The sequence below is a fragment of the Mus pahari genome, chromosome 21 (assembly GCF_900095145.1).
Source record: "Mus pahari chromosome 21, PAHARI_EIJ_v1.1, whole genome shotgun sequence".
In the NCBI taxonomy this organism is placed as follows: domain Eukaryota; kingdom Metazoa; phylum Chordata; class Mammalia; order Rodentia; family Muridae; genus Mus; species Mus pahari.
Window position 1 is genome coordinate 31336586 of NC_034610.1, and position 12790 is coordinate 31349375.

Consider the following 12790-nt stretch of genomic DNA (forward strand, 5'->3'; position numbering starts at 1 on the left):
AGAAGTGGATGCTGTTAGTCAGCCATTGGATGGAACATAGGGCCCCCAATGGAGGAGCTAGAGAGAGTACCCAAGGAGCTGAAGGGGTCTGCAGTCCTATAGGTAGAACAACAATATGAACTAACCAGTACCTCCAGAGCTCGTGTCTCTAGCTGCATATGTAGCAGAAGATGGCCTAGTTGGTCATCATTGGGAAGAGAGGCCCGTTGGTCTTGCAAACTTTATATGCCCCAGTACAGGGGAACACCAGGGCCAAGAAGTGGGAGTGGGTGGGTATGGGAGCAAGGTAGGGGGAGGGCATAGGGGACTTTCAGGATAGCATTTCAAATGTAATTGAAGAAAATATCTAATAAAAAATTGGAAAAAATTGGATGGAAGGTGAAGAAATCAATATGAAAATAAAAGAGCAATTGCTAAGAACTAGGGAGGGGTTTATAAGGAAGGGGAAGCCAGGAAACAGGAGCAGAAAGGAGACAGCCATGGTGAATGCTGTGTTGAATCATATCATACCACTGTGAAGAATATCACCTAGTACAGAATCATGAGATTTTAGTAATAATAAAGCTGTCCTCCTCATTTCCAAGATGAAGGAGAGAGAGGATGTTCACCCAGAGCCACCCAGTAATCACTCTCCCCAGCTCACCAAATGGCTATTTAAACTTACTCAGGCTAGATGAAGGTCCAATGCATAAAGAAATACCAGCCACTCAAGCATAAAGACCTTAGTTTGCACCCTAGAACTCATATAGGAGCCAGGCATGATAACATGTAACTGTGATCCTGGTGTTCCTACAGTGGGATGGGAAGCAGAGGTGAGAGGACCTGGCAGCTCTCTCCCTCTCTCCCTCCCTCCCTCCCTCCCTTCCCTCCCCCCTCCCCCCCCCCTCTCAGCATAGGCTACCCTCTCCACTTGGGCACCACATCCTCTTACATGCTCTGGACATTCTCCCATGACTCCTCAGTCTCCCACCTCCACTAGCATCTTCACTGACTTTCATGCTCCCTTTTATTCCTTACTGACTCCTGTGCTCCCTGTTAGTCCTCACTGGCTCTCCTGCTCTCTGTTAGCCCTCACTGGCTCTCCTGTTCCCTGTTAGTCCTCACTGACACTCATGCACTTAGTCCTCACTGACTCTCATGCTCCCTATTAGTCCTCACTGGCTCTCCTGCTCTCTGTTAGCCCTCACTGGCTCTCATGCTCCCTATTAGTCCTCACTGGCTCTCCCATGCTGTTCTCTTTTCTACCTTGAAACTTCTTCCCAACCCCAGTCTGGCTCAGGCTCCACTTTCCCCTTGCCCCCAGTGACCTTGTATCCTTTCCTTTATAGTCTTCCTTCTCTCCTGCCAGGCTTTCATTTCCATGGCTCCACAAAACCTGCTCCAGGGCTGCTCATCAGTAGCCTCCATGTTAGCTTACCCAGTGGTTAATTATTCATCTTCATATTCATAAACATACCTAGAACTACTGGCCCACACTCCACCTTGAACATGGCTATCTGGTTGGCTTCTATAATATACTATAATCTTGATTTTCCTTGTCCCTTGACTGGCACTTTACAAGTTTCTCATTACCTAAACTCTTGACCCTGGAGAGTTCAGGAGTGCCAGTGTTTGCCCATGCCTCTGTTCTGTGTGTATTAACACTGTCGGTGGCTTCTGTAGTCTTGTACCTCTCCATGTTCCTGGATTTATATCTCTCTTAAACTGCATACTTATTCGTTTAAATTTACCATTAGCTCTATTTAAACAGCTAATTGTCATGTCAAATACAGCAAGTGTAAACCTGAGATCCCTGTACTCGCTGATGCCTTTACTTGCCCACACTTTAGATTTTAAGTATTTCTCGATAAACATTTCACCATAGTGCAGCATATATAAAGAAACTTGCACAAGCACAAAGGTTTGGAGTTGAGAAATTATCTCAAAATCAGCTCACTCCTTAACCTACTCCAAAGTCAAGAAAAGACCCTCTACCTCAGAAGCCCACTTGTGTGCCTTCCCAATAGCTAAGAAATTATTATGATAGCTTTGCTCATGACTAAATATACACACACTGCATAGCTCATCCATTCAATAAATTATGGCTTGGTCTTTGTTTCTTTTTATAGTGAGAAGTGGGGGTTTTGTTTTGTTTATTTGTTTGGTTGTTTAGTTGGTTGGTTGGTTCCTTTTTCCTATTTGTTCTGCAGTGCTGGGGGGGGGGCGTTAAACTCAAAGCTTTGTGTATGCTATGTAAGTGCTCTATCATGGAGTTTTTATATACCTAGCCCTTGTTGTTTTTCAACATCTCCTGGTTACACATGACAGTGGCCAACTAGCTGTTGAGGGTCACTGGGCAACATAACATAAGCTACAGTTCACTCGCTCTCCAGCCTATACTTCACTAACGCAAAGTGGTCCATAGAAAGGAGAGCTCTCACTAGAGCAGTTAAGCTGTGTTTAAGGAAAAACCCTTGAGAAGACCACTCCCTTGTCTCCTGAGATTCATCTGTCTATGGAATCCTCTTCTGGATTACTGGTTGCCTTAATAGCCACCTGCTGTCTAACAGAACATCACAGAAGAAGTGGTTTCCCTATGGCAATGGGTTCCCTCAATTTGCTCACTCATTGGCACAGGCTTTTTGCTGGCTGGCGGAAATCAGCCATTCAGCTGTGAGCTGCCCTATATAGTCTACCTGAGAAGAACCTGAAGAGCGCCTCCACTCAGCAGAGGGATGGCAGCCGACGTGCTCAGTGCAATAAGCTGTAATGAACCGAATCCTTCCAACTCCAACCTGGGAACCTAGAAACCATTTGCCGGTGGAGAAATGGAACAGCCTGTGGGATATGATACCTTGATCACAGACTCATACAAGACCAAACAGAAATATCCCACACCCAAGCCATGTCCAGACTCTGGAGCCACAGAAATGCTAAAGGAATAAATGCTTCTTAGTTGAAGTTCCTGAGCTTCAGGGCAATGAGTGGACTGGAGATAGAGAGACCTACCCTACTGGGAGAAAAGAGGTCACTGGAATCATCCATCGCACAGCCTAACCATGAAGAGGAAGAAGTCACAGGAAACCAGAGAGGCTGGTAAATGCCTTTGGGTGTTGTTGTTGTGGTTGTTTTGTCAGACAACACAGGGTGTTGTCAGGGTCTAGAATCTTCAGTCTATTGGTCTATAGAATATGGAGTCAGTTTTCCTCCTATAATGTTCTGAGCTCCCCACAACCTCATTGGCTTCTACTCTTGCTGCCCCCACTCTGAATGAAAGCAGATAACCCCCATTAGACGTACTCTTTCCCCGAGGGCCTTTTCCCCATCCTCCCTTACACATGGACCAGCTAAATGGAAGGGCCCTAGACAGTTAGTCACTTCCATCCTCTGGGCTATGAAGGCTCCCAAAGCAGGTACACAGTACTTCTTGTACTGTGTTTTAACCATCTGTTTTCCTGTCTCCATTGCCCCAAGCATGCCATGCCATGGTCACAGTGACCTAGGGTGGGGCTTGGTACATGGTAATATGCAAGAAAATAGCACTCCAATGACAAAGTCACTTTTCCCACAAAACAGCGAAATCTGAACATTCTCTGGCATATTACACTCAATAGCCCTGCACATTAATCAGCTCCACACGCACCACAAGATGAATGCTAGCAGTGCCTTCTCATCATTATTAGCGAATTTCTATGAATTTGGAGTTTCTTTGTTGAACTGATCTATTGATCTATTCTTTTCTACATCCTTGCCGCATTTTTTTTTTCCTGCTTCAATTGGTTTTTCTTTTGACTAAAAGAAAATGTCTGACTGGAACGACCAATCCCCACTCAACTCTCTCAGCACTGTCCTGACGATTGCTACAATTTCTTCCTGGAAAAGGACTCTTAAATTTCTACTGTGAAAGGACATGCCCACTTCAAAATTATATTGTAGGATCAATTCAGAACCTGAGTCTTCAGCGAATTTAAGTTGACCTTAGAGAGTACCCTGACCTTCCTTTGCTGGTATTATAGCCTAAATGTAAAAGTAAACTGTTCTTGTTGTGAGGAACCCTTTGTTAGGGGGAAAGTCTCTGAAAATAGCCCCAGGGCATCCTGCACACTGTCCCTGTTCTTAAGTGACATTATCCACTGCTTCTTGGCTATAGTGCCTACTGCTGACAATTTGAAAATATTCTTCTGGCCTGGTGCTAATAGTGGGCATCTTTAATCATAGCACTCAGGAGGCAGAGCCAGGTGAATCTCTGAGTTCAAGGCCAGCCTGGTCTACAGAGTGAGTTCCAAGATGGCCAGGACTACATGGAGAAACCCTGTCACAACGAAAGAAAGAGAAAGAGAGAGACAAAGACAGAGAGACAGAGACATGTGTGTGTGTGTGTGTGTGTGTGTGTGTGAGAGAGAGAGAGAGAGAGAGAGAGAGAGAGAGAGAGAGAGAGAGAGAGAGAGAGAGAGAGAGAGAGAGAGAGAGAGAGAGAGAGAATCTTCTATGCCCTCAAATGAATCAGGTTACATCCTGATTTCAATTACTGCTTATTTTTGCCAAAGGAAGCTCTGTTTTGCTCGTCAGCAAACACTCCTAAGAGTGGTGATGGTGGATATATGCAGAGGGATAGTACTTTCTGCACATAAACACTTAAGCTAACAGTGACTGGACTCTGTGTGAGACCTTAGCAAGATCAAGCTTGCTCAGCCCAAAGCTCATCGTGGACCTGGGAAGGGCTCATCAGGTTCCAATTCGCTGAAAAGAGATAGGCAACTGATAAAGGATAGGGACGGAAGAGTCAGTTCTCTTCAAGGATAAGACCCCTGAGAGGCCACCCATGCTGCAATTGATGGTCCTACCCCATGCACACACGTGTAGCACTAAGTGGAGTCTGTGGGTTTTAAAGCAAGAGATAGGAAGAGCCAATGAAGTTGAGGGGGAGAAGAAGTGTTGGGAGAGGAGCAGGAGAGGGAGGGGGTTTGACCAAAATATATCATATGCATGGATGAAATTCTCAATCTAATTTTGAGCCAAGTATTGTGGTAGACACAAAACTACAAGTGCAAATTACACACCATCCTTGACATCTGGGACTTGGGAACTCAAACTCTGAATCAGACTGAATGTAAATTCAAGGTCTGTTATGCACGGATGCCGCTGTGTCAGTGACAGAGTGTCTTTAAAAGGTCACAGACATCATGGTGTAAGGATGTTACTTTCTCTGCTCTTCTCTCTTCCCCACGAGCACTCTAAGATGGCCCTGAGTCTCTCTCTGCACAGCCAGCCAGTCTTTGCCCACCTCCCCTCCTACCCTGAAGGTTGTCGAAGCTGAGCCCACCTTACCTTTAATGTGCTGTTCAGGGTTCTGATCTTGTGCAACTTCTCATTTATCGATGGATTTTTGCATCGCTTCACAAAAGACTTTCTCAGCTCCTTCTTGGTTGAAGGCCGCCGGTCCCCAAGAGGAGACAGGCTAGCCTGCTCCAGTGATTTGTACAGTTTTTCCATCTCATCATCTTCAGATGATTTTATTTCTTCTGTTTAAAAAAAAAAAATCAGTATCAGCAAAGCTGATCACAACCAAAGAGTGAACATCAGACACTGTGGTCCAAAAGGGTTTCTGTTCACACCTTCATCTCAGACTTCTGGTCTCCAGAAGTATAGGGCAGCGATGCTGTGTTGGCTGACCACTCATACATTATGCCTTGCTCCTCAGGAGGCTGTGAACTATTTAATGATGTATAATTGTAATGTACCCTAGTAAGGCCACACACTGACCTACTGTTTGGAGACTTTAGGGCCACAGTAGGACTTCAATGTTACCATTTTTTTTGTGGAACACAATGTACTCAACTCCTAGTCCCTTAAAAATCCATATTTTCTCACACAGAGAACACATGTATCTCATTCCAACGCCCTGCCCCAGTCTTAAATCATTTCAACAAGGACTCTGAGATCAGTATTGCATCCAAATATCCTCAAGGTTAGGTACTGGGAAATTAGGAGATGATTCATCTGGGTACAAAATTCCTCTTCATTTCTGAACCTGTGAAAGAAAAGTTACCTTACAGACAAGCCCTACAACCTAATGCTTACCATAAAGTCTGAACACCTGCTGCCCTGGGTATCTCCCCAGTGTCTTCTGAGGAAGAAACCCTGCCTGTTTGCTGGTTGTGAGAGACAGTTAGCATTTCTCAACCTGCTCCGTACTATCTGTCCCCTTTTAACTACACCTATACAGCCTCAGCCCTTTAGAGACTAGAGAGCAATGAGCCTCTGCAGGCTATTCTGGAATAGGCAGGCCAGTGGGGGCCAGGAAGACTCGATTCTAGAACATTTGTTAGGAACTGTCAGAGATGCTTTCAACTTAAGAGAAAACAAAAAGCTAAATATGGTGGTGTGTGGGCTAAGTTTTCCAGGAGTCATCCTAAAAGCTAGAAAGAAGCTAGTTCTCCTCTTAAAGTTTTCTCACTCGAAGGAGCTAATGTGTCCCCTTTAAGGCTATACTGGGTATGGCTTTCCGTCATAGGTGACCATAGGGATCTTAAATGCCAGTAGCAGCACCTGAAGGAGATGTTGTCTCTTTGCATGTCTTTTATTCCATGTAGAGAATTTCAATTCATTGTTCCTTTGTTTCCTGAAAACTATCCTGGGAAGTGTGTACAATGAGTTTTCTCTCCCCACATACACCACGGTGTTTACATCCCCCACTCTGTGGTGGGGGAGAAAGATCCAGGAAGAGCCCTATGCCCACTGTGATCCTGAAGAGGGGCTGGCTGATCAAAACAGGCTCATGGGATAATGCAGTGATACCAGAACCCAGAAACTTCAGTTCCATGGCAGTTTACTCTTTTCTATAAATAAAAATGCTAGCAGTGGTGGCGCACACCTTTAATCCCAGCACTTGGGAGGCAGAGGCAGGTGGATCTCTGAGTTCCAGGCCAGCCTGGTCTACAAAGTGAGTTCCAGGACAGCCAGGGCTACACAGAGAAACCCTGTCTCGCAAAACAAAAACAAAAACAAAAAAACAAAACAAACAAACAAACAAAAAGAAATGCTTAAAAATTAGCTATTGCCCATTGACCTCAGACAGTTGCTACAAAGCGTCCTCAAAACTTAGCTGAGAAGGTGAGCAAATGTTTCTCATAACTGGCCTAAAGTGTCAACCAGAACAACATGTTTTTCCTTTTGTTGTTGTTGGTGGTGGTGGTAGTGGTGGTGGTGGTGGTGGTGGTGGTGGTGGTGGTGGTTTTCGAGCCAGGGTTTCTCTGTGTAGCCCTGGCTGTCCTGGAACTCACTCTGTAGACCAGGCTGGCCTCGAACTCAGAAATCCGCCTGCCTCTGCCTCCCAAGTGCTGGGATTAGAGGCATGCGCCACCACTGCCCAACTTTTTGAGACAAGGGTTTACTATGTATTCTAGACAAGCTAGAACTGGTTATGAGGACCAGGCTGTCCTAGAACTCATAGAGATCAGCTGACCTCTACCTCCTGAGTACTAGGATTAAAGACAATTCGCCACCACTCCCGGCCCAGAGCAACTTCTTATCTCTTAATCAAATGGTATCAAAAAAGGGGAGGAAATGTATAAAAATATATCTAAAGATAGACCTGTGGCCCCAGGCATTGTGCAATAATCAAAAGTCAACTTTTGTTAATAAATTCAAGTACAGATTGTCATTAGGGGAATGAAAATCAAAACCACAGAGGGATATCTCTTCCTGCTTATCAGAATTGCTAATATAAAGAAGACAGATAGTAGTTAAGTGTGGTCACAGATAAAGAAAGATAGGAAATCTCATTTACCATTAGTGAGAAAGTAGGCCGATGGTCCTCACAATGCCACAGTGACAATAAGACCCTGCAACTACACCTCTATATTTGCATTAAAGAGAAATCAAAACATCTCCCCATGTGAGTTGTACATACTCATAGCAGCATTGTTCACAAGAAAAAAAAAGAGAAGAACTAAGTAATTTATTATCAAGAGGTGAATGGATAAAGGGGATATGATGTGGAGCTCATAAAATAGAGTACCGGTCAGCAATGTAAGGAAAAACAAACAAACAAGCAAACAAAAACAGAGTAGACAGAAATTTAGGAAAGATATCTGAAGTGATCTTCTAGCTTAAACATACACATGTGCATGCGTGTACACACACAGAGAAGGGGGGAGAGGGAGGGTGCTAAATGTATAATAAAATAAGCCATGAGAAACAGAAACAGAATGTACATTATTTAGTTAGCAAATATATCTTGAGTTTGTCCAGAAGTGTGTGTATTGAGAACACACGACCTACCAGTGTTATCCTAATTCTGGCTAAGGAGAGATTTTTTTTTCCACCTCAGACAGCCCAGTCTACCAAAGAGATTATAGGTGGCCAAGTGTGTAAAAGTTAGAGTCTTAAAAAAAAAATAGGGTGTGGCCAGAAACAACCTGTGATTTCACATGCCTGGCCAGCAGAAGCTTTTGAGTAGAAGATATTTGTTGCTCATTTCTGCTTCTTACTTTCTACGTCATCATGAATGGAGTGGAGGGGGGGGGAGTTGTAGACAAATGCACCTACAATCCCTGACCACCAGGCTTACAGCCCCTCTTTCATGAGAAAAGCAACAGGAAAGAATATTCATTGTGATGTTAGACTGAGCTTGCAAACTGAATGTTACTGACTGTCCAGTTTTGTCTGTTTAGGAAGCAGTGAGACCTTCCACAAGTGTCAGGGATGCGATGGAATGGGAGACTTTGGTTTTACTTTTTGAGAAGTGTTTGACAGTCACCATTACATCACTGAGAAACGACATGGCCAGTGATATGAGCATATAAGGCATTTCTGCTGAAAATGAAAAATTACTGCGTGATCAATTGAGTATCGGAGCTTCCTTGGGTTACATAATTGATGCCCACTTAAGACAGTCAGAGCTGGAAACAGCCCAGATGTCCCTCAATTGAAGAACGGATAAAGAAAATGTGGTACATTTATACACTGGAATACTACTCAGATGTGAAAAACAAGGGCATCATGGACTGTGCAAACAAATGGATGGAACTAAAAAATGTCACCCTGGGTGAGGTAATGTAACCCAGACCTGAAAAGATATGTCTGGTACAAAATATCCGAAGGAAAGAAAATATTTTTATATAAACAAATCAAAATATAAATAAGAATGGTTTAAATAAAAAAGATGCTAATGGTGAATCTTATATTTGCAATTAATTATTCATTGAATTTGAAAAGCTGAAGCAATTAAATTTTATATAACAACTTTCAAAGATATTTAATAGGAACCAAGAGTTCCCAAAGAGTAGTTTAAAATTAAATGAGCAAATGTTAGGAAAGCTTTCCTGAAATGAAAAATAATTTTAGCAAAACAAAACAGATGAGAGAAAGAGAGAGAGAGATGGGGGGGGGTGAAATGCTCAGGGCTAGAGAGATGGCTCAGTGGTTAAAAGCACTGACTGCTCCCAACCACTACATGGTGGCTCACAACCATCTGTAATGGGATCTGATGCCCTTTTCTGGTGTGTCTGAAGACAGCTACAGTGTGCTCATATACATTTATATACATAAGATAAAAAATTAATCTTTAAGGAAAGGAAGAAAGAGAGAGAGGGGAAGAAAGGAAAGAAGGAAAAAAGAAACAAAGGGAGAAACAAAGAAACAAAGAAACAAAGAGAGATGAAATGAAATGCTGTACCTTCCACAGTGTTACAGCAAGGATGAAACTTGGAATCATTATTTTCTTTAAAAACTCACAAAAAAACACAGTTTATGATTCTATTATATAAAATATATAGAACAAACAAACTCATGGAGTCAGAAAGCCCAGACAGGAATGATAAATGATGGTGGTGGTGGTGATGATGATGATATAATCCAATAAAATAATATAATGCATAGGGCTTTCTTTTCATTGGGCTGAATGTTCTCTAATCATGCTGTGGTAATAGCTGTACAACTCTGAGGGCACACTACAAATCTCTGATGTGATTTGTATATCAAGGGGAAGTATATCAAGACAGTGTTGAAACACTAAAGTAGATGCGTGTAAGATCTCATGATAGCAGCTGACGTGCTCACAGAAAGGCCCCCAAGTCCAAGAGATAATCTACAGATAGCATAATGTCCTTTAAAAAACTAAATGAAGCCAGATTCTGTGATCTTCGCATTTGGGAGACAGAGAAACTAGGAGATTCAAGGTCAGCCTGGGCTATAGAGCAAGATCTTGTTTCACAGAATAAAAGGAAAGGCACAGGACTCATAAAGCAGCATTAGGATTGAGAACTTTGCAGAAACAAAAGAAAACGTAACCTGTTGTAACCTCTTTTCATAGCTAATCAGGTAGTGCTCTATCTAAAACTTCATAACTATATTTATTTCACAAACACATCTGCATAACACACTTTAAGAAATAAACAAATGTGCAAAAAAATATCTAAATAATTGTTTGATTAAATCTCCTAGAACTAAGCAAACAGAAGTTATGAAAGACAGAGTTAAAAGCAGAATTTGCTATTCACTAACGCGGTACATGAATAATTATGTCAGGGTAAAGTTGTGGTGACATAATTCATCTAGTTCAAAAGATATCAAATCAATGAAGATAAAAATAACCTTAGAGGTTTGGAATAACAAGATACTGAGTGTGTTCTCCAGATTGAAAAGAAAATAATAGTATTTCTTTTTTGGATTTTTTTTATTGTCTTTTAAGATACCTGTATAAAAATATAATGTTTATATTAATATCAGAAGCTGAATCCCTACCAACACACACACACACACACACAATTTCCTTCCCTAATTTAAACTTTGGGTCATTCTTCATGAAGGTATTAATTAGCTTGTGTTTGTGTGTGTGTGTGTGTGTGTGTGTGTGTGTGTGTGTGTGTGTGTGTGTGTGGTGTGTTTAATTTGACTCTCCAATATAACTAACTTTCACATTAACACTGGTAAAATCGAGCAAACCTGTCTGGGTCTCTAAAAGTTAATACACTTTCTCTAATTCATTTGCAATGTCCGTGAGATAAGTACAGACACAAGTTGGAGTTGGTGTGTCCAGTTCGAGACCTCCTGAGAAGTGAAAAGTAAGTCATCTCCAATCTGGTTCTTCTTCCTTAGAAAAAAAAAAAAAACACAGAACCTGGAAGACTAATTTCTGACCTCAATATAATTCTGAAATCATTCATAAACTTAACGGAAATAACAGTGACTTTAAAAGTAAAGAAAATACCTCATTGGGTTTCCTGTGTGCTCTTACCGAGGAGATAAACAGTGTGTTACCAGACACTCAGGGGACACGCCTGTGGCTCAGCCATAGTCCATAACCCAGACAGGGGGCTTGTATTGTTTTTACTGCTACTATCAGCTAGGGCTTAGGTCTTTACGAAACCATAAAATGAACTTACAACAATAATAGAAGCTGGTGATAAATGGAAGCATAGGATGAGGGGGGACACAAAGCTTGGCCCTGACTATGAAGCAGAGGAGAGATGAGTCCTTCAAGACTAATGTACCTGCTCTAGGGCTGCCGGTTCCCTCCCTCCCGGAGCCACTGTGCCATGACCTCATTGACTGCTGTATGCGCTCAAGCTTTGCCTTTTCTGCCTCTCTGCATTAGTCTTTGGTTTAATATCCTTTAAATATTTAGTTTATGTGTCTGAATGTTTTGCCTGTATGTATATTCACCATGTGCTTGCATGCCTTGAGCCAACGGAGGTCAAAAGAAGGCATCAGATTTTGTGGATCTGGAATTATAGACAGTTGGGAGTCACCAGGCAGATGCTGGAAACCTAACCCAGCAAGTACACTGAATCACTGAGCCATCTCTCTGTTCCCTCTCCATTAGCATTGTGGTGTGAGTAAAATAATTTTAACATCCCATTCAGTGTACATACAGTTCATTTCTGAATTGCCATTTTGTTCTAGAAAGCTCTAATTTATCTTTCTTATCTTACCATATCATAATGGTAAGATGTAAGCGTTGGCAGGAAAGACTCCTCGTCTCTCTCCCATTGGAAATGGAAGCCAAGTGAGTTATTTCCACCTCCCTATCTCCCAAGACAAAACAAATTTTGTTTCACAGTGAATTTTCTCTTCTCAAGTGTGTATTTTAGTCTTCCTATGCAAGACTATAGGACTTCAATTCCCATTGACACATGGGCACCTTCTGGGTCAATGCCTCTCAACATTCTAGTACTTGGTCAAAGTTGAAGGCATAATTTTATAGATGAGGAAAGTGGAGAGTCTTGAAAAACAGTGATTTTTTTTTCCCCAAATGCCAATTAGTGATGGGTACTAAAAATAAAATTTCCATTTTGTGCAAACCCATGTGTTTCTAAATTATTCTTTACAAACTTGAACAGGGAAACAGTCTCCTTGGAAACTTAGTAAAATGGAGGTTCTGCTTCAACCCGTGTGTGTGTGTGTGTGTGTGTGTGTGTGTGTGTGTGTGTGTGTGTGTGTGCATATGTCCATGTGTGCACATGTATGCATGAGTACATGAATGTGTATCTGCATGAATGTATGTGTTTGTATATGCACAAGTGTATGTGCATTTATGCATGAGTGCTAATAGTGTTTGTGTGCACATGCACACATGTGAGTTTCTGTGTATACAGGTGCACATGCACACATGTGTGTTACTGTGTATACAGGTGCACATGCACATGTGCATGCCTGCATATAGAGGCCAGATTTAAATCTTGGTTGTCACTCTTTGGGTAACATCCATTTTGGGTTTGGATTCAAAGTCTCTCAAAGGGCTCTGAGACTCACGGAGTAGCCTAGGCTGGCTGGTGAGCCCCAGAGATCTATCACTCTCTACTTCAGT

General features: G+C 42.2%; 1 protein-coding gene across 1 annotated transcript in view; it reads right to left on the reverse strand.

Annotated features, from left to right (window-relative positions):
- The window catches only part of Ipcef1 (interaction protein for cytohesin exchange factors 1), an 82138-nt gene that overhangs the window by 11169 nt on the left and 58179 nt on the right, over positions 1–12790 (reverse strand). The window contains exon 8 of the mRNA XM_021220901.2: positions 5308–5501. Within this exon, the coding sequence (XP_021076560.1) occupies positions 5308–5501 (194 nt within the window). The remainder of the gene's footprint in view (positions 1–5307; positions 5502–12790) is intronic.